The sequence below is a fragment of the Macrotis lagotis genome, chromosome 1 (genome assembly GCF_037893015.1).
Source record: "Macrotis lagotis isolate mMagLag1 chromosome 1, bilby.v1.9.chrom.fasta, whole genome shotgun sequence".
Lineage (NCBI taxonomy): Eukaryota > Metazoa > Chordata > Mammalia > Peramelemorphia > Peramelidae > Macrotis > Macrotis lagotis.
In genome coordinates this window covers 921023154-921046888 of record NC_133658.1, presented here as the reverse complement: position 1 = coordinate 921046888, position 23735 = coordinate 921023154, and the positions used below count along the sequence as shown (strand labels likewise).

Sequence of the window (23735 nt, the reverse complement as noted above, 5' to 3'; positions counted from 1 at the left end):
GTAAGATCTTCATATCTTTTCCCACATGTGTAGGATATACCCTGGATCTATTCTTCTAAGCTACACTCAGACCCGAAAGTTGAGTACATAGAAAATGTGAGAAAAGTAGGGCATTTTTGGTCTTCACAGGGTGGAATGGAGTCTGTATAAAATCCATTACAAATCTTAAGTAATTTCTTTACCAGAAGACAAAGTCTCAATTATTCACTTGAGCTGGAGAGGAAATTTGGGAACAGATTTAGAAGATGCAGAAGGAGATCAGATGTCTTCAGGGAAGAAGACAAGAGAAGAAGAGAGGAGAAACACTGGACCAATTTATCACCACCATCTCTCACCTATGTGTACATTATTTATCTGTACTTTCCCCTTGACTCTGTACGTGTGACACCCAAACTTGTGCCCTTCTCCTTATGAAAGGAGGGAGAGAGACAGGGTGAAGATGTTCTCCTTTGAGAGAAAAGGAGGGAGATTATTGGGTGGCATGATTATATCCTATATTAGTCTATATATTCTAGCTAGAAAGAGTCCTGCCTCTGATTGAGAGAATGAAGTATTAGTAATGGTGGGAGAAAAATCTAGCTGACAGAAGTCAATGCTCTGTATTTTGGTGTGTTTAATTGTTGGAATTCTAGTTGTCCACAATAGTTTGAGAATTGGCTTTAGGTGCCAATCCTGAGTTTATCCAAGATTCTCAGTTCCTGGTCAGAGGTACACTGTGGCAACTGGATCCCTTATAAAGATTCACAATCTTGTGGGCTTGATTATGAGTTAACATGGACTTGCAAGGAAAGGGCTGAAATGACCATTTGCAAGAAAAATATTTTAAGGAACATCACTAGCTATTCTTAGGGTTAGTCCAATGGCACAAAATCTGGGATTAATTTAGATCAGTATTAGAGCCAGGAGGACCAATCTAAAGTCACTGTTATAAAATCCTGCCAGTGTAAGCAGGTATAGCAACTTTGGAAATGTACCAATTATCATGATGATTACATGGCTTATTTTGAAGGGCCCCTTGAAGGTAATGATGAACAGTATTATCCATTTGCTGGAAACCAGGAAGCCATATTCCTGGAAGACCAACCAGCACTAGTGGGACCTTATTGGATTTGTGGGACTACTGCCTACACCCATTTGTCCAAAGGCTGGTCAGGGAGATGCTTTATAGAACTGATAAGGCCAAAATGTTTCTTTCTGCCTAAAGAAGGATGAGATCCATTAGGGGCAAGGTTATATGATGAATCAAGTTTACAGAAAAAGTGGGTCCATCATTAACTAAAACTGGGGGTTCCAATGGTTGGGGAGAAACCAGGGCCCTAGAAAGAATTATCCAGACTTCTAGGCCTACTACCTGGGCACAAGTTGGGAGGTTGTGATAAAAGATTCTCAATTTATATCCTGAATATACTAATAATACTCCAACTTGTAGTAGAAATAATTAGCAGTCAAACAACTAGAGCCTTGTGCTTGCTGGCTAAAAAGGTCATGCAAAGAAGAGAGGCGACTGTTCAACAGATTGGTTTTAGACTACCTGTTGGCTGAAGAAGGGAGAAGTCTGTGGTAAACTGAACTTATCAAATTTTTGTCTAAAGATTGATGACATTAAGCAGGTGGTAATGAAGATATTCAGGGATATCAAAAAGTTGGCACATGATCCAATCCAAACCTGTCAAGCCCATTTAGTACCTCTCAAATAAATTCGCTTTCTGGTTCATGGTGGAGACAGTTGCTGGGTATCTTTACATTGGCCCTAATTGGAATAATCGTATTACCTGTGTGTCTTCTGTGTGTGATCCAGTTAATAACCCAAATAGTAAAAATTCAATAAGTAAATTGGAAGGGAAGTATATTTCTAACAAAGGAGAAGTAAAAATATCAATAGGAAAAAGTTACTAGTTCTATCACGGATGAGGAGTGTGAATTAATTTGAGGAACACATTGATGGTGAGGTATGAAGACCAAGTTCTTATTAAAAAGGAAAGGGGGGGAGTTATAGGGAATATAGTGCATTGTTTGATTTCACAGGGCTGAGGAGGGTCCCTTTAAAAGCCATTAAAAATGGGGAATGACCCCAGACAATCACAAAACTGGGAGAGTTCTTCTAATCCCATTCCAAAAATGACAAACCCAAATTTAGAAGAATCTAGTCCTCAACCATTCAAGAGTGACCTAGAGATCTTGACCTAATGCAACTGAGTTTGCACAATTAAGTGACTGAATATTATCCTACACATCCTCCTGTGATGATTGGTTTTCATCACCATATCATGCATCACAGATGGGGAGGTTCGTATTAGGGTGGACCTCTTAGATTGTAAATAAATTTCTGAAAGCCTATGAAAATTCAAAAGGGGGGAGAGTTTCTTTTTTTTTTAGGTTTTTTTGTAGGACAAACAGGGTTAAGTGGCTTGCCCAAGGCCACACAGGTAGGTAATTATTAAGTGTCTGAGACTGGATTTGAACCCAGGTAGTCCTGACTCCAGGGCCAGTGTTTTATCCACTTCGCCACCTAGCCACTTGTGGGAAAGAGTTTCTAAAAGCAATAAATTACTTGATATTGTAACACCTCTTGCCTTATGCTAGTCAAGGCACCCATATCCTGCAGGATTCATTAATAAAGTATTTATTTTCTCACTCCAACAGATTTCTTTCATTGATAGATAACAGAGGACAACAATTATCTGTCTCTTCAAGCTTCTAGGTGCCAGCTATGATATATCAGGTGATGGTTTTCAATTATTCATGTCTTTTTAAACTTAAGGATTTATAATCTCTTCCTATTATGCTTCCTATATAGATTTTGAGTTGATATCAATTAGACAGACAATTGGCTTCCATAAATAAATTTTACTAAGTTTCTACAGCACACACAGTTTGTACAATATAATCCATGCTTCCCAAGAACAAAGAGGTAGTGATATACTCACCCACAAATACAGAGAACATAGCATGGGAATTAGGATCAATTGTAGACAGTACTTGTCAAAAAGGGATAGCACAGCTTATGAAATCATGGTATACTTTTTACTGGCACTTCTTAGAAGTTCTAATACTGTAATAATTAGAAAGTTTTAGATTACTTCATACATGAATATTAATTTTTGCAATTTCCATGCATTATCTCCAGAATTCTCTATGTTTAGATAAATATCTAATTTTTCTCATGACACTACTTCAAATACTTGAAAGCAGTTATAACACTGCTGCTATGTAAAAAAGTTATATTTTCTTTTTTCCCATGATTCCCTGGGTCTGATGCATTTAGGTTTTTTGAATTTTTTTATTCTTTATTTACACATTACTAAAATATTCTTGTTGTAAGAATAAATAAAACACCTTTCCCTCAAAAAAATATAAAACCTCAAAAGAAATAAAGTAAAAGAAAGCAAAAATGTGTTTCAGTCTGTGTCCTGATACCATCAAAGCTGTCTTGAGTAGATCACATTCTTTATCAAAAGTCCATCACAGAAGATGATATTATATTTTCAAGCTTTCCTTTTCCATAAAATTCATCTAGCCTTTATTTGGGATTCTCTTTTTTTTCTTTCCCAAACTCTGTTCTCTCCACATTGTTGGAACTAGACAAATGCAGTCAGTAACTAACAGAACAATTTTTAGGTCACAGAGTGTTTGCATTTTAAACCACCAAACAACCTGATACCAAAGGCTTTGTGCATCTTAATTATTTCCCTAGACAAAAACTACTAATTACTTTTGATATGTTAATTATTGTATCTGTGTATATACATCCTCAGCAACAGTCTAAGAATGCAAAGGAATAGGCACAGGAATAAAACATGGAAAGGAAGGAAATACAGGAATAATAGAATCAGAATTTTATATCATCTTGTCTATCTTATGACAGAAGCAGAAAGAAAAAAAGACAAAGTTCAAAAGGTGGATAGCAGATGACAAAATCAATAGAACTTTCATGAGAAAAGCAAATAGAGAAAAGTCTGAAGTGATGTCTGTCAAAGAAACAACTGCCCATGATGGACGAAAGAACATCTGAGGAATTTTCAAAGACATTGCAGTGAAAGATCATACTCCATAAAGAATATCTCCAAAAAGGATAAGCAGCTGTTTTGTTACACTGAACAATTATACTCCACATAATATATTGTCATTGCCTGTGTCCTCATATTTCTGCTTGTCGAATCTTCCTAAGCACACAGAATTGGCAATGAGGAACCAAAGTTTTCACTCTTTGCAGATGATATGATGGTATACTTAGAGAATCTGAGAAAAGCATTCAAAAAACTCCTTGAAACAGTCAACAAATTCAACAAAGTAGCAGGATATAAAATAAAATCACAGAAATGTTCAGCATTTCTCTCTTTTAAGAACAAAGCCCAAGGCAAAGAAAGAGAAAGAGAAATTCCATTTAAAGTAACTGGAGACAATATTAAATACCTGGGAATCTACCTCCCAAGACAAACCCAGAAACTGGATGAACACAATTATGAAATACTTCTCATTCAAATAAATTCAGATCTAAATATTTGGAAAAATGTCAATGGCTCATGGTTAGGTCTAGCTAATATAATAAAAAATGACAATTCTATCCAAATTCAATTATTTATTCAGTGCCATGCCAATCCAACTACCAAATAATTATTTTCCTGAGCTAGAAAAAAATAGCAACAAAATTTATCTGAGCCAAAAAATGTCAGAAATATCAAGGGCACTGATAAAATATGTAAAGGAAGGTAGCCTTGTAGCTGCTGGCTTATTTGAGCTCAAGTCTTCCTGTGATGAATCTGCCGGTAAAGAATCACTTTCAGACACAGAAAACCAAGGTGGAAAGAAAATAAAAATTTATTAAAAGATGTTACAACACATAAGAAAACTGTAGATAAAGAGAGACAGAGTAAAGACAGAAGTCAAGCAGAGCTGACTGGATCAGCTAATCAGAGAAGACTGGGGTTCAAGGGAGGTCTAACCCAGGCTTTTATGGGTAGACTCTTATCCAGTGGGGAAAAGATGGATTCCCTTTCCCCTTACTGGACCCAGAATTAGGTAGAGGTCAGGATACAAATTTTACATTGAGAAATGAAATGATGGTATTCAATTTACATGTTAAGAGTGGAAGATCTCCACCTGACTTAACAAGATTGAAGAGTATTTAAGATTACGAATTTTTCTTCTGTAACAGTCACAATGCTCTGCATCTAGTCAATTTACATTTCAAGGGCAGGAAACCTCTACCCATTTTAACAAGATTCAACAGTCTTTAAGATTACAAATTTTCTTCCTGCTGGTTCACAATTCTCTTCATTATTCCCCTGCATCATTCCCTGCCTCAAAATTATTCATGATCCAGATCCTTCCAGGACTTTCATAATCCATTAGGAGATGAATGCATTATAGAGAGGACTTCATTGAGGTAGGCTCCAGCAAAGCTGGCTGGCATCCTGCAGAGGCTGGTCTCAGAGATATACAACTAGAGAAACAAACTCAAGGGGGAAAATTGAACAGCCAAAAACCAGAGAAATTTTAATGGAGAAGGCTATTTAACAGAGGTGCAATAATTAGCGAAAAAACTAGACAGTCTATAAGGGGCAAGAATTATACAAAATGATCCTAATCCAGGATCAAAATACTTTTTATAAGAAGATTTCTTCCAATACAACACAGATTTCTTGATAGATGCTACATAAGTGGTAAACAAAAGCTCAAAAATGTATAAGCAAATTCACTAAAAAAGCATTTTAAACTGCACATGTCCAAAAGGTAATTTGCAACAACTTTTTCTACTTTGTTTTGGTCAGGTTTAGAATGAGCAAAAATTCTAATTGAAGAATGGATCTCTCTTTTAAAATTATAGAAAATAGACCAATAGGCATTATCCTGATACAAGCAGTAATACTGATATTTCTTTTCCTTAAGCATACTTCTTGGGGTAAAGTCATATGCTATGTTAAAAGGCCAAGACAAAATATTTACCAATTATTTAAAATTTAGAAGATAGAAATCCAATGGTTCACTCTCACTCTTAATTATAATGCACCTGGAATTATCATGGCAATTTGCTATAGAACACAGCAGGACATGAGGATAGGTTCCCTTATGAAGTCATACAGACAATCCTATTCAAAGAGCCAGGTGAAGGATTCCTTTAAGGGAATCCTAGCTCAGTTGTGGTTAAAGTTGTTATTTCAAAAGCCATTCACAGTCCCCAGTCTTCAACATAAACCCCAAAGGACTAATAACTCTGATTGCTTATTGTCTTTCTATTTTAACATATCTAATTTTAGACAGATCAATTATCAATACATTGAAATATAGCAATTACCTATAACCAGAGCTTCAGATGACTTGAGCAATAAGGAGAAACAAGAATGTGCCAGGCTGTAATTTAGTATAACAGATCCAGGAAATAATTATGATTCGATTGTTGTTCATGTACCTTAGGACAGTGCTGTAAATGAAATGCAATAAAATACATTTTGAGATGTAAAATGCAATAATGCTAATTAATATGTTTTTATAAAATCAACTTTTTGCAATGAACCCATTTAGTGATCAATTATGTATATAGGAACTAAACCTCTCCTTCTGGCTAGGAGTTTGTCCATCATCTCCATACTTCTCAAATAACAACTGGCTAGAGATTGTCACAGAGAAATCTCAAATCATCACCGTTATCTTATCTTCCTCTTGTTACATGGGTGCTTTTCCTTCAAAACAAATGACTGTTTAGTCCCAGTTTACTTATGTAGCTAGAAACTTCTATACATTAACATTTTAACTACAAGCCATCTTCAGAATACAATGATTACTTTCAGAATTCTTTAAAACCATTAGAACATCTTAGATACCCTTAAATTTCTACCAGGTGTTATTGATTCCAATGAAATTAAACAATAGTAAAAACAACCAGGCATTGAAGTCAATTAACAACGTGAGTTATTATGCTTGATTCCACAGATATATCCCAGAAAGGGGTCATAAGTTGTGACATTTCCCTTACCACACTTCAAAATAATCACATTTTAATTCCAGGACTTAACATTAAATAGTCAAATAGCTTACATGTTCACAAAAGAAGAATTTTTTGAAGTTATATAAGAATAATACAAAACTGATAAATTATTAATTTTAAATATAATATATAAATATATAATAAAAATATTAAATTTACATTGAACATAAGATTCTTATTTAAACATCTCATTCCAATTAGAACAAAAGGAAAATGTTATAAATGCTAGGTGATGTTAATATATTTTCTTATTTTCAAATAACAGATGTTAAGTAGATTTTACTTTTAGTCATATGTGTGTGTATATACATACATATATATATATATATATATATAGATACAATGAAATAAAGACTTGAAAACAAATAATAATATTGATAAGAGCAACTATTCATAAGATAATGGCAGGTGGTACAGTGGATAGTACGCCTCATCTGAAGTAAGAAAAAATTCCGTTATTGAAAGCAGGCCTCAGACACTTTCCAGTGGTATGACCATTGACAAGTCATTTAACCCTGGTTACCTCAAATCCCAATCTCCAAAATGTGTTGGACAAGGAAAGGGCAGATCACTGTGATGTATTTGCCTAGAAAACCCCAAGTGGGTCTCAACAAACTTGAAATGACTGAGCAATAGCAATAATAATAATTATTATTGGCAAAAATAGGTAGTCCAGAAAACCTCAAATAGGGCCATGAAGAGTTGGATAAAGCTAAAAACAAGTGAGCAATAACAATGTATATAGTGCTTTCTCTGTGATAGACATGATGTCAAGTGCTTTAAAATGGCATGTTATTACATTTCTTTTTTTGGCATATAATTTAAAATAATTTATTTTAATTATTTGATTTTAAATTATTTCAATCAAGGTTTTATTTATATTAACTGGCATTGATTTATTCATTTTGCAATTGCTAAAAACTATAAATATCCTTTTGATATTTCCATTCCTTGTGTTTAAAGAGTTCAAATCACTAAGATCATGACTTATTCAGAAGCTTCATTTTCTATCTCTGAGCAGTCTCTTTCATCTGTCTGCAAATACTCAAAAAATTTATCAATTTCAGAGTGCATGATATTGAATCTATAGATCTATCTACTACTTCAAAGATTGCATAGATACAGTAACTCTGCAGAGTATATCAACATTTCATGAAAAGATTAGCAATGATGATAACCAGAAATGGCATTAACAACTAAATTCTACATATAAAATTGTATGTTCTTGATTTTAGTCAACTTGTATATGTGATGGTCATGGTGAAGAATTTGGGAAGGGCCAAAAGATGCAAGACCCAGAGGGAGTGTCTGGTGACATTTGAAAGTGCCATCCAAGGTTTTTTTGCTCATCCATTTGATACTTTTCTTGATCCACAAAAATAATGGAATAGATTGACATTTCCTTCTTCATTTCATTTTACAAAGGAGATAACTGATGGAAAATGGATTACTTGACTTTTCCAGGGTCACACAATAATTGTCTAATCCCAAATTTGAACTCAGGTTTCCTCACTCCAGGTGGGACAGTCCATCCATTGTGACACATACTTACCCCTTAACCTATCAACATTTATAAAAATGTTTTGTTTCATTATTACTATTAAGACAATTATGTTTATCAGTTTTAGGGGATTTATTATTTTTTCTTTTGTCTTAAGAATTTTTGTCATAAAGGAATGGTCTGGGAGAACAGTGACTTATGGTGGGGGCATCTACGCAAGGTGAAAAGAAAGATTATCAATACAATCTCTAATTTTTTGAAAGGTAATCGGAGCAGCAGAAAGGATCCAGCATGGGGGGGGGTCTACTTTCTAGTTTTATCTTTCACTACCAAAATGGCAACACATAAGTTACAACTTCTCAGTTCTCCAAAATGTAGCATATGAATGAATCAGCAATGAAGAAATTGCTGATCTACATTGGTGGAGGGAATTTCCACATCTATGTAAGCACATGTCTGAAAAACACAAGGAAAGTCAACATTATTAGTATTATTACTTTAATTCTAATATCAAGACCTTATATCAGTTTCTGTTTACTATTTCCTTTCCAGGTGTGCTTTGGAAAGGAGCTTCTTACATCAATTTTTCTGAAAAAAAATATGAGAAAAAATATTTCAGCTGACAAAATAGGGGAGAGAACCATGTGAGACTTAAAAAAGAATGAAAAAGTAGCAGTGAGGATCAGGTTGAAATGCTTGTTTTTTTGCTTTTGTTTCTTTTCTTTAATTTATTTACTGATTATTAATATATTCTTCTTTAAGTGTAATCATAATACTCCCTCCTTCACAAAAATATAAAACATCATGAAATATAAAGTAAAAGAAAGAGAAAAAATGTGTTTCAATTTGTGTTCTGATACCATCATCTCTGACTTGGATGGATCACATTCTTTATCATAAGTCCATCAGAGAAATTACTTCCATGTTTTTACACAGTTGCTGATGCTGATTGTAATTCCCTCGATCCATTCCTCCTCACTACCTTCTATTATATTTTCTCCCTCCTTTCACTCTGGCCCTCTTCAAAAGTATGTAGTGGGTCAGCCAAGTGGCATAGCAGATAGACCACCTGCCCTGGGGCCAAGAAGTCCCAAGACTGCATCCCATCCCAGAGATCTAGCAACCACTAGGCCCCGTGTTACCAGAGAGAATACACAATTCCAGCACCTTGCTAAAAGTAAAAAAGAAAATGTATTATATCTCACTATCCTCTCCTATAATCTATCCTCTTCTCTATCACCCACATCCCCCCTTCCCCTGTCCCCCTTCTCTCCTCTGCTAGAAGTCTATACCCTACTGAGTGTGTATGCTGTTCCTTCTCTGAGCCATTTCCAATGAGAATTAAGGCTCCCTCATTCTCCGCTTACCTTCCCCTTTCTATACCATTGCAAAAGCTATTTCTTGGCTCTTTTACATGAAATATGTTAGCCTATTCTACCTCTCCTTTCTTTTACTCCCAGTATATTTCCCTTTCACCCATTGACTCCATTCTTACTACGTATTATACCTTCAAATTCAGCTCTCTCTTGTGTCTCATCTATAAAAGTTCCTTCTACCTGCTCTATTGAATGAGAATACTTATATGAATATTACAAGTATCATCTTTCCATGCAGGAATACATGCAGTTCATCATCATGAAATCCCTCATAATTTACTCTTCTTCTCCACTCTCCATGCTTCACCTGAGTCCTATAATTGAGGTCAAATTTTCTGTTTAACTCTGGTTGTTTTAAAAGGAACATTTTAAATTCTCCCCTTTCATTGAAAAATATATTTTCCCCTGGAAAAGGATGTTCAGTTTTGCTGAGCAGTTGATTCTTGCTGCATTCTAAGCTCTTTTGACTTCTAGCATATTCTATTCCAAGCCCTATGAGCCCTTATTACAGTTGTTGCTATGTCCTGGATAATCATTACTGCAGCTCCATGATACTTGAATTGTTTCCTTCTGGCTGCTTGTAATATTTTCTCTTTGACTTGGGAGTTCTGGAACTTGGCTATAATATTCCTAGGGTTGGGGATTTTTTTGTATCTTTTTATGGGGGAGATTGGTGGATTCTCTCAATTTCTATTTGGCCCTCTGCTTCTTATTGGCCCTCTGTTTCATCAGGGCAATTTTTCGGTAGAAATTCTTTAAAAAATGAAGTCAAGGCTCTTTTCCTGATCATGATTTTCAGGTAGCCCAATAATTTTTAAATTATCTTTTTTGGATCTTTTTTCCATATCAGTTGTTTTTCAATGAAATATTTCACATTTTCTTCTAATTTTTCATTCTTTGGGTATTGAATTCTTATGTCTTGATTTACCACAAAGTCATTAACTTCCTTTAGCTTCATTCTCTGAAGGGTTTGTTTTCCTCAGAGAGATTTCTTATCTCATTTTCCATCTGACCAATTCTTCTTTTAAAGCATTCTTCTCCATAACATTTTGCACTATTTTTCCATATGACCTAAGCTGGTTTTTATTACGTTATTTTCTTCAGCATTTTTTTGGATCTCCTTGACTAAGCTGTTGACTTCATTTTCATGTTTTTCCTGCATCTCTCTCATTTTTCCCCAGTTTTTCTTCTACCTCCCTTACTTAATTTTCAAAATCATTTTTGAGCTCTGTGATAGCCTGAGACCAACTTCTATATTTCTTGGAATGTTAAGATGCAGAAGCTTGAACTTTTTCATCTTCTAGAGTATGTGTTTTGGTCCTCCATGAGACCAAAATCATTGTCTATGGTCAGGTTCCTCTTTTTTTCATTTTACTCATTTCCCCAGCCTGTGCCTGTTTTGGGGTTGCTGACTGATCGTCTGAGTATTATTGGGACAACCCCCGCCAATGAGGACTTCAGTGTGTGTGGTTTTACTGGTCTGTTGAATGACCACCCCCTCTGACCTGGGGCTGTGTGGGGGGCCTGCTCTATGGAGGGCTTAGACTGTGACCAAGGTCTGAATGTTGTCAAAGCTCCAGAGTCCTGTCCCATGGACAGAGGACAGACCTTAGCAATTTCCTTTTAGTCCTTTACATTCTGTGGGGTGAGAGCACAGGGCACAGCTTCCAGATAGCTCTTACTGGGCTGTGTGGGTTTGCTTCTGTTTCCTGGGATCTGGGCTGTGCTGAGGGCTGGGGAGATAATGAGGGCCTGGGCTTCATGTTCGCTCTGGCAGATATCTCCCTGCTAAACTTCCAAGTTGTTCTTGGTGCTCCCTGGTCAGGAAACTGCTTCTGATGCTGGGAGACAGAGCTCCCAGGAAACCTAGGGCTATTTCTGGCATGCTGAAGTTCCTTTGCTCAGGTGTACTGCTGCCCCTCCAAACACATGGAGCAGAGTCTTGTCACTATTTTCCAGGTTACCTTGGGCTGGAGATTTGCCTCACTGGATCTTTCTGTGGGTTCTCTCTTTCGACAATTTAGTTAGAGTCATAATTTTAAGGTTTTTGAAATGTCTTGGAGAGAGCACCTAAGAGAGGCTGTACTTCTGTTGCCATCTTGACTGCCCTCCAAGTTGAAATTCTTACTCATCGTTGTGTAGTTGCCCCATTAAAATGTATATATAATTTTATTTTGCTCACTGGAATCTATTAGAGAAGAATATGGAAATAATTCACGCCTGAATACAAACAGTGAAATGATAAGGGATAGAAGGACTCAAGAAAAGAGTAAGTGTAAAAAGCACATTGGTATTCACTAAGGTTCCCAAGGACTTCATCTTCTATAGAAAGAAAACAAAAAGAGATAGGTTGGTAATATAGGAAAAATGAGAAGCAGAAATTGGGTAAGTTGACTAATAAATAGATAATATCAAGCTTTACACACATATATGTGTGTATCTGCATGTGTGCAACCATGTATTAAATTAAAATTTATTAAGTTATTAGATTATAAATCATTTATTATGTGTACAAAAAAGTCTTAGCATAACAAATTATAGACATAGATTATATACTGATATCTATATCAGTAGGGAGATGAACTCATATATTAACCAACAATCCAGAATCAAAAAAAGTTGTTATAATGTGCAAAAGTCCTATTCAAAATCTAAATAGTGCCAAACTATACGATATGATTATAGAGCTCTGAACTGCAGATGATAATAACACAAGTGCAATCGTAGGATGCTAGCTTGAAGCAGTTTTTTTCTTTTTTCTCATTGATGAAGTTCCTAGTAGTGCAGATCATTTAAATACATGAAAAGTTTCAATTTATTTTTGTACCTCCAGACTATGAAATTATCCATCTTATGTCCACCTAGTCAGGATGTACAACTTGTGCCATGTCCTCCTGCCTAAATGAAGAAGTAGCCTGTCTATCATATAACTATTCGACAACCGCTTAGGCAGTGGGAATTTCCTAGGTTTGATCCAATAGATGATCCTCCTATTAATATATCACTTTGGACCCTCAAAATCAAGGTCTATAAACCAATAATATCCTATATTTCAGCATTCCTGTTATGTATATTTGGGCAGATTCTATTAAAATATGGTCCCAACAGAAGGGGGATATCATATTATGAAAAATAAAGGCAATTCACTTCATTAGAATGAGTCATGAACCCTTTGATAAATTGACATTGGCTCAAAGTTCTGCCTCATTTCCTTTTATGGTAAGAAGGACAATTTTAATTCCCCACACATCTTAGTTAATATTATTAAATAGTTCAAAGGGAAAAGTCCAAATGATCTGCAACCACAATACCTCTGGTGACATTTATCTTTACCCTAGTGGAGAAGAGAAATTATTATATGTATATGTGTGTTTGTGTTTGCAAACTATTTGCTATGAATAGCATGGAGTTGGATCCCATATAGTCAGACAGTAAGGAAATAAATGACAATATTAATGCATGATACCAAAGACAATATAGATTTATATTGCTTTTGTTACAGCAATGATTGTTTGATATGGCTATGAATCACATTTTTTAAACCATCTATAATTATTACTTTAATATTTGATTGAAACCATGTGATAATGAGATTGTTGTCCAATGAAGGTACTGAAACATCAATCAATAGCATCACTGTTGCTGTAAATTAAAGAAGAACTCATGAAAAAAATTTTAAAAAATAGGATCACCAATGGAATTCCCATGAAAAGACAAATATTAGAGTTGGAAGAGTTTTTTTCAATGTATATTTAATGGCAGTCAGAAGCATCATAATACTTGAATGTTATTTATGATATTTTCCATACATTTATAATAAGCTACAAAAAGACATTGAATCTAATTATAAATAAATATGAATGTCTTTGCATAAGTGTCTTTCCTAAAACCTTCTTCAAAGCACATAAGACATCTTTATTTCTGAGGTTGTAGATGATAGGGTTGAGCATGGGAGTGATAATGATATATGAAATCGCTAAGACCTTGTGCTGACCTGGTATATGATACAACCTTGGTCTCGTGTATGTAAAAGTAAATGGACCATAGTACATGGCTACTAAAACGAGTTGGGAGGAACAAGTAGAAAAGACTTTTTTCTGGGCTTCCACAGAATTGATATGAAGCACAGAATGGAGAATCTGTCCATAAGAGGCAAGGATAATGGAAAATGGAATTAGGAGGAAGAATACAGAACTCACATCGACTCCTACTTCATACCGTGATGTGTCAACACAGAAGAGTTTCAACATGGCTGGAATTTCATAGAAAAAGTGACCAATGATCCCTGTTCCACAAAATAGGAGAAGCAATAAATAAATCAAATGAATCGTGGAGTTGAGGATTCCCCCCAAGCCAGCAGCCGGCAGCCAGAATGACACTGATTCGATGGCTCATGAGGATGGGGTAACTTAATTGGGTGACAAATGCCTACATAGAAATCATAAGAGATGGCTGCAAGAAGAAGGCATTCAACACTCAAAAAGATGAGAGAAAGACTTGAAACCCACAACCTTCAAATGTGATGAATTCCTGCCAGTTATGAAGTTACTGGCCATCATGGGAACGATGTTAGATATATTCAAGATATCCATAAAAGAGAGATGACTGAGAAGGAAATACATTGGCGTGTGGAGCCAGACATCAAGGTAGATAAGAAGAATCAAGACTGTATTTCCCATAATTACCAATGTAAAAATAATGAGAATAAGTATTCAGAAGAACAATCCATAGTCATTTGGATCCAATAATCCTAGTAAGATGAAATCTCTATCAAAACTCTGATTCTTTTCATTCCACTTTATGATTATCTTGCTTTTTCAACTAAAGCCCAAAAGGGAAGTTTTAGAAAAGGAAGAATATTGGGTTAATCCAAAGCTCAGGATTGAATCTGTGGTTAAAAAGTGATGATTGTCACAAAAATAATTCAATTAATATAAATCAATTAAATAAATTACTTGAAATAACTGAGTCCTTGGGATGATCAATTCATTGACTGAGGTTCTGAAAAAATTCAGACTGGTTCATTTTAGTGGCTCTATATCCATGTTCCTTTCCTTGTTGATTTCTTACCACGATAGGAAATCAGGAAACTGAATCAACCTCTTAATACCTCACCTTTCCTTCCATTTGAATTGCAAGGAACATTTTCGAATTCAAGAAAGGGATCAGACCCTATACAATTTTGGGAGAGAACCATAAAGTTTGAAAATTCATCATACTCAAAAGCAAAAATTTCCCTGAGTCATCAAGGATTGGTTTGTTCAGCATCATCATTACTTCCATCCCCATTATTATTTTTTAAATATTTTCCTTTCATTTTATGGAATAAAACTATCATTCATAATATAATTATGATAAAAACCTATATTTTACATGAAATTGCAAAATGAATATGCCTTGCCATCCTGTTTAAATATATAATAAAGTTATGTAATTTTTCCCCATTTTTCCCTTTCTCCCCAATCTGTCCTACACAGGGACAAATATGTACATATATATGTAGGATTATTTATATTTGCTTCTTTTCATCACTTCTTTGTTTGGATACAGATAGTGTCTTTTATATTTATCCCTTATTCTAAATTTGCATATTAATAATAATCACAATGATTAAGTTACTCAAGAAAGACATTCTTAAAAACATATTGCTGTTACTGTATATAATGTTATTTTGGGTCAGCTCTTTTTGCTCTTCACCTTTTTGTGCCTGTCTACATGACTTTCTAAGATCATTGAGCTCCTAATGTCTTTTAGTATAGAAATATCATCATAACCACACACAACAACTATTTCATTAGTTTTCCCAATGATTGAAATCCCTGCAATTTCTAGTTCTTTCCAAATCAAAGAGGACTGCTACAAAAAACCCATTCACTTTCTTTTTTCTTTTTATCTGTCACTAACATTTATTTATCATTAATCTCTCCTGTAGCAGAGTCAGCCGTCATATAATTATGTACAAGCAACCTGTTTACAGTGAAAATAGAATATAATTAATAGAGAGAATGCACTAAAATTAGGAAGGATAAAGGCTTCCTAATATAGGTTGGATTTTAGTTGGAATGTTTTTCAATTTTAATTTCTTTCTAATTACATGCAAAGACAACTTTCAATGTTCATCATTTTGCAAACATTTGAGTTTCTACCATTGACCTTTCTCTCCGTCACTCCCATGGCAGTAAGCAATCTGATATATATTGGGCATGTAGAATTGAGTTCAAATATTTACATATTGGTCATATTTTAAAAGAAGCATTGGAACTAAGGTGGGGAAAGCATAAGAAAGAAAGGAAACAAAAAACAAAAGAAGTTTTAAAAGGTGAACATAGTATGATTTGCTCTTCATTCAGACTCCATAGTTTTTCTTTTTCAATGGATGTGGTTGGCATTTTGCATAAAATGACTTTTTTTTAGGTCTTTGCAAGGCAAATGGGGTTAAGTGGCTTGCCCAAGGCCACAAAGTTAGGTAATTATTAAGTGTCTACGACTGGATTTGAACCCAGGTACTCCTGACTCCAAGGCCAGTGCTTTATCCACTACACCACCTAGTCATCCCCATAAAATGACTTTTAGGATTGTTCTTGATTACTGAACTGCTTAGAAAAGCTGTATACATCATAGTGGATCATATTCCCATTTTTAAATGCATACAATAATGTCCTGGTTCTGCTCACTTCACTCAGTATCAGTTCATACAAGTCTTTTCGGGCTTTTCTGAAGGCTTCCCACTTATGATTCCTTACAGAACAATTATCTTGTTCAGGTATTCTTCAGTTGATGGGCATACTCTCTATTTCCAATACCTTTCCACTACAAAAAGAGCTGCTATAAATATTTTTGTGCATGTGGGTCTTGTCCCTCCTTTCTTTAATCTCTTTGTGATAGAGACCATATAGTGGAATTTTGGGATTAAGTGAAGCACAGGTATTTTGGCCCTTTGGGCATTGTTCCAAATTGCTCCATGGAATGCTTGAATCACAACTCAACCAACAGTGTAGTTATTACCATTTTTCTACATCCTCTCCAACACTGATCATTTTCCTTTATTGTATTTTCCCATATGATAGGCGTGCAATGGAACCTCAGAGACATTTTGCATTTCTCTTATCAAGAATATTTTGGAGTATTTTTTCATATGACTATAGATAAATTCAATTTCTTCATCTGGAAACTACTGATTCGTATCCTTTGTCTATTTATAAATTGGAGGAAAACTTGGAATGCCATTCTCTATATTTTAGAAATGAGCATTTTTCAGAAACATTAGCTGAGAAAATGTCTTCCTATTTTTCCTTATTCCTTCTACATCAAATTTACAGGGATGCAAGTCATTTTCTTATTGATAAATGGTCAAAGGATATGACCAGGTCATTTTCAGATAAATAAATTAAAGCTATTTATAATCATGTGAAAAGATCGTCTCATTGACTTTTCCCCCCTCTATTCTTTAGCACACTTTTCCTTCTTAGTCTCTCTTTGGATACTAATATTGTAACCTTATCTTTCCTCCTCATTCTCTTCCTTCCCTTCCTATCCATGCTTCCAAAAGTCCAGCTCCCACCCTCTCCCCTCTATTTCAAAAATCAGACAAAGTACCGTGCAGGCTATCTTTGAATAAATATCACTGGCATAAAACTAAGGAAGTTTTTATAAGCATTGTTTTGTTTGTCAACTTTTAGCAAAACTGAAAAGTCTGTCAGGTATACTTCCAGGGTGTCAACTTCCTCTGGCCTTACTTTTCACCTTTACTTGATGTAATTGATGCCACATTTTCAGGCATGTGGACTTTTAAAATCTATTCTTATTTTAAGTCATTCATGAAAAACTATATAGGATTATTAGTTGAAATAATTGGATTATTTTGAGGAAGAATTTATAGGAAATTTTTAGAAGGCAGAGAATGCATTCCACTAGAGGAATCAGGTTACAAGTCAGATTTTCTAGAGCATATTGCTCTGAAAGATAGTGAAATGAAAATAATTGTAAAATAATTGATAAAATGCCCTAGTTTCAGAGAAAGGCTTTGCATTACAGTTGAGAGGACAATGGATTTTGAGTCAGAAAGGGCTGGGTCCAAATCCCTTATAAAATACTTCTTAGCTATGTGATTCTGAGAAAATCATTTCACTTTGCTACATTTCAGTTGTAAGTTTAAATTGTAAAATTAAATAGAATTAGTAAAATTAAAGCATTGAACTGTTTTCTTTCTAAGATTGTTGTTTCTAAATCCATGACCATATCTTGAGACAATTAATCAAATAATCCATCCAAATTAATAAATTTAATTGAGCCAGGCACCTGTTGTTTGACTTAACTGACCAAATTAGAAGGCCGGTTAGGCACTATCTTTTAAGTGTTCTGAGAAAATGACTATACAGCCAACCAGTCTAATTCATAGTAGGTCACTTTATTACCAAGAACTGAAAAAAAAAATCACTGCATTCTAAATACTCCTGTGAAGATGAGATAGGCATTCTGCTCTTAGATTGAGTCAGACCAAAAATAATTAAAACGACTACTTAGTTATACCAATTGGGTGACATATGTAGCAATGTCTTATCATTATTCAACTTATGAATCCCATTTGCTTGATTGGCAGAACCTTAAATTAAGTAGAGCTAAAGAATTCAAAAACAGAGAGTGGATCTGATCCAAAGATTTAAATAAATAATAGGTGATTCCTTGAGTTTTTGTTTCACCAATTTCAAAGTTTGTGATTTCCCACTGCCGATAAGATAAAACAAAGATTTCCCAGTCTGCCATTAAAGACCTCTAACAATATGGTTCTAATTTCTCTGGACAGTCCCACTTTATACTACACTTCTCAATAACATTTACATTATCAGTGGTTTAAATCAACAAGCATTACTTAAGGGCCTGAAATACGTAACAGATTATATTTTGCAAGGTGAATACAGTGACCAAGCAAGAACTGGGCCTGCACCACTACACCTAGAGAGAACAAGGGTTTCCAAATTTCCCCTCCTGCATCTGTGTCCACAAAATAGGACACAAACTTAGTATGAAGACTATCTTCTCTTCAGGTCAAAACTGTTGTCCTCCTTCAAGTTCCAACTCAGCTCGAATATGATCTATTCTTCCTCATCTTTTCTTATGGCTTTCTAAGAATACCATGCCTGGATAGTTGCTCTGATCACATTCAACTCAGCAGAACTTAGCTAAATTCTGGATAGGCAAACATAATCAGAAACAGAATCTTCACTGAAGGAATGTACATTGTAGAGGAAGGAACACACAACCTGTGCCCATTGAACAAAATACAAAGCATATGCAAAGGAATAGGAAGGAGTTTTTGGAGGGGAAGCATGTGAATAACTGCACACCATAAAAAATTCTTCATGTTAGATGGAGCACCAAAGCTATAGCCCAAAGCAAGCTAGAAAACTCCCAGGAAAAAATGAGTAGGACATGAATTCCATGTCAAGTTTGAGATATGAACATGTTTCCCAATATTATCTAATACTTCGTGCTCAGATTTACCTTGGTTTAAACTTTGATGTTCATTATTTTTTAAATTCTGTCTGACTTTTTTTTTAAATTTGGAGTTTTCCTGACAAAGATAATGGCATGGTTTGCCTCTTTTTTCTACAACTTATTTTACACATGAATAAACTGAGGAAAACCAAATAAAATGACTTGTCTAGTCATACTTGTAAGTATCTGAGACCAGATTTGATCTTAGGAAAATGAGTCTTCCTGACTTCATTTGCAGCACTATATCCACTGTGACATCTACTTGCTCAGTGTAATCTTGGTATCAATACCATATTCCCTCAAAGATAAGATCAAGTCTTATATGAATTTTTGTTCCAAGAGATGCATATGGCTTGTTTTCAGTAGATAATTTATTATTTTTTTCAGGTATAATAACCTAAACTTATTCACATACAAAATTCTACATTTATTCATCTACAGAAATCTACTTTTATTCAAATACGGTCTTCTGGAACATCATCATACCTCTACATATCTTGAATTCTGACCTGAATTTCTTGCAACTTTATTTCCTATAAAAGCATTGCCACCAAAATTTCAGATCTAGCAACAGAGTTCTCCTTAACTGGGTACTTCTTTTCCATGTAGACTATTCATAGTGAATTTGCAACGCAGTTATCAATGATTTTATCCCACAAATTCTTCAATCTAGTCATGACCTTTTGCAGGATAGGCTTCACAAAACTTCCATGCTGATTGCTCTTCATCCTATTTTTAATATAGTCATTGAGTTCCATGAACAAGTGGTCTTTGGGGGTGGCTAGGTGGCACAGTGGATAAAGCACCGGCCCTGGAGTCAGGAGTACCTGGGTTCAAATCCAGTCTCAAACACTTAATAATTACCTAGCTATGTGGCATTGGGCAAGCCACTTAACTCCATTTGCCTTGCAAAAAACCTAAAAAAAACAAGTGGTCTTTGAAAGGCTTAGTTATTGCAATGTCAATAGTCTGGACCTAGGTAGTCATTCCTGTGGGAATTATTATTTGATCAATTCTCTTCTCTGCAAGGAAGTTCTTCATATCTTCAACATGGTGAATACTCTCTGAATCTCCAGCTAGCAGATTTCTTTGGCTACTTCCTTGTAATCACTAGTGTGAACCAGGCTTTATTTGGTAACAAGAACATAAATGTCTGAAACACATTCAATCTTACCTTTCTTGTCCTTAGTGATGACTAGATTTGGGACTTTTTTCCCCAACATGATGAACTCTAAAATACAATTAATATGTGCACCCTTCTGATCAATTGTTGTTTGAGATGCTTGGCCCATAAACTCTGTAGTTTCATTCATAGCAATCATTTTAGAGAATTGGTATTTCAAAGAGCCATGCCATAAATGAATGATTTCAATGAAAGTGCAAGTTTAATAACTTCAGTTTCTTCCAGCATGAGCAGTGTTGTCGATCTTTCCACTCTCCTTTAGCTGAGAATCTCTGACTGATAAAGCATACAAAAATCAGGGTTTTGGTCACATCTCTGCAACTTATCACATATGTGCATATATAAATTATATATATATATATATACATATATCTAAACACATACATACACACATACATACATACAAATAAAAATGAATGTCAGTTCTCTCATCTTGAAGTTCGGTTTAAATATTTGAACTTTCTATATCAAAGGACTGTATAAGGGAAAAAACCTACATAAATGTAAGCTGCTATTAGCTATTGAAATATGTCTTACAATCTACTCTTCAGTGGAAATTAGCAATGATTTTGTACAGATTCTCACAAAGAATTGATTGAAATTTGAGTATGTTTCAATAGACTTTTGAGTAAGAAAGACCTGACTTGCTTTCTGCAAAATATTCACAAAAAATCTTGGTGGAGAGACTGGGGGAAAGGACAGCCATGAGAGGTTTCAGGATGGATAAAAATGTTTAAAAGAGAAAGTTTTGGGAGTAGGATAGTCAGTTGATAAGACAGTAGTAGTAAAATATTCCAGTAATTGTGAATATTTTTTGAGATTGTGAATCATCAATGTGCAGTTGCCACATTTAGAATGGCTATATGATTGTTTCATTTTTTTTTCAGTAGAATATGTGAAGGAGTAAAGGTAGTAAATTATGAGGATCATTCAAGATAGAACAAAAACAGTGCAATGATATGGACAAGAAGAGGTCAAGAGAAGAGTACAGTGGATACTTTGTACAATATATATTGATATGAACTGAGAATAAATATTGAAAAGATAGAGAGTTCAGATTTCGAAGGATGCTATGTTTTATTGGATAGACAAAGAAAAGGAGGCAGGAAAAATAAGAAATAGAAGTTGGATAGGCTGCACATTATACTGATAGTATCTTATACTTATGTGAAACAACAGGTATATATGTATGTATATATATATATATATATATATATATATTCATTATACATGAGGAATTTTAGATAATCAGATAGATTATGAAATATTTATGAGGTAGCATATATAAAATATTCAAAGGATGAAAAATTATAAAGTGTTATATTCTGTATCAGTAGAGAATTTAAATATCTAAAAATAATCTAGAATCTTAAGCAACTGAATTCAGTGGTACAAAAGAAAAATCCAAGATCATCTGCACCTCGATCATCACAAGTAATCTTTCTATATATTTAGGAGGAATCTATTTTATTTTGTTAGTGGAAGAGTGTATATGTGTGCAGGTGATGTGTGTGTGTATGTATATTTGTGTGAACCATTTGCTCTCTGAGAGTTAGTCCTGTTGACCTTGAAGATGTTGAATTTCCAATTGTTGACCCATGAGGAAGTCACTGATCTTAAACTGTGCCTCCAAGAACAATGCAATTTGATAGTATCATTAATGCAGTCATGTTGATGAGATATTAAACCATGGATCACTGATCTTTTAGATATTACCTTAATATTTGCTGCCCTCTACATATGAAGTTGTCTAATGGAAGAACTAATAAATCAGTCAATAACATCATTCTTGTAATAAATATTACCAGAATTCATTAAATAAATTCAACAGATAAATAGATTTTCCTTAGAGAAGCAAATAGATAAGCTGGTTAAGTTGATCGTCTTGTACATTTAAAGATAGTACAAAGCATCATTTTTGCTGTCGAACACCAAGATGCATTAATGTTACTTGGGATATTTTCCACATATTTCTAATAGGTCATCCATGCACATTCAATCTAATTTTTAAAAGATGTTCATTTCTATGACTAAGTGCTTTTCCTAAAACTTTCTTCAGCGCACATAAAACATCTTTATTTCTGAGGCTGTAGATGATAGGGTTGAGCATGGGAGCAAGAATAGTGTATGAGATGGCTAAAATCTTGTCCTGACCTGGAGTATGATAGGACTTTGGTCTCATGTATGTTAAGATAGATGATCCATAGTACATGACAACCACAGTCAGGTGGGAGGAGCAAGTAGAGAAGGCTTTTTTCTGGGCCTCCATAGATTTCATGTGAAGCACAGTGCGGAGAATCTGACCATAAGAGGCAATGATGGTGGAAAAGGGAATTAGGAGGAAGAATACAGCAGTCACGTAGACTCCTCCTTCATACTGTGATGTGTCAATACAAGAAAGTTTCAACATGGCTGGGATTTCACAGAAAAAGTGATCGATTGTCCTTGAACAAAAAGGGAGGTGCAGTGCATAAGTTGTATGAATTGTAGAGTTGATGATTCCCCCAAGCCAGCAGCCAGTAGCCATAAGGACACTAATTCGATGGTTCATGAGAATAGGATAACGAAGTGGGTGACAGATAGCAATATAGCGATCATAGGACATGGCTACAAGAATAAGGCATTCTGCACCCACAAAGATAACAGATAGAAAGATCTGGAGCCCACAACCTGAAAATGGGATGGATTTTCTGCCAGATATAAAGTTACTGACCATCTTGGGAACGATGTTGGAGATGTTCAAGATGTCCATGAAGGAGAGATGGCTGAGAAGAAAATACATTGGAGTGTGGAGTTGGATATCAACATGGATAAGAAAAATTAAGACTGTGTTTCCCATAATTGCCACCATATACATGATGAGAATAAGTGTTAAAAATAGCAATCCATACTGATTTGGATGCAATAATCCTAAAAGGATGAAATCTCCAACAAAAGTCTGATTCATTTCCTCCCACATCAGGATAATTTAGCTCTTTCACCTAAGGTTCAAAAGAGAAATTTTAGAAGAGAAAGAAATTTGGAGAAAAGAAACTGCAGGATTATGTGGCTACAAAATATTTTGATTTATATCAATAAGTCAAAGAAATCAATTTGATGATTAATAAGTTAAAGTAGTCATTGAATGATTAGTTCCTTGACTGAAGTGTTGAAAAAATCACAGGTAATTATTTAGGTAGTTATTCATTCATGTTC

The 23735-nt window shown here is 34.7% G+C and overlaps 1 protein-coding gene across 1 annotated transcript; it reads right to left on the bottom strand.

Annotated features, from left to right (window-relative positions):
- Positions 1-22521: 22521 nt before the first annotated feature.
- LOC141509342 (olfactory receptor 2AJ1-like) lies at positions 22522-23499 on the bottom strand. The gene has a single exon (XM_074218812.1). It carries the CDS (start codon positions 23497-23499, stop codon positions 22522-22524), a length of 978 nt encoding a protein of 325 aa, XP_074074913.1.
- Positions 23500-23735: the final 236 nt, after the last annotated feature.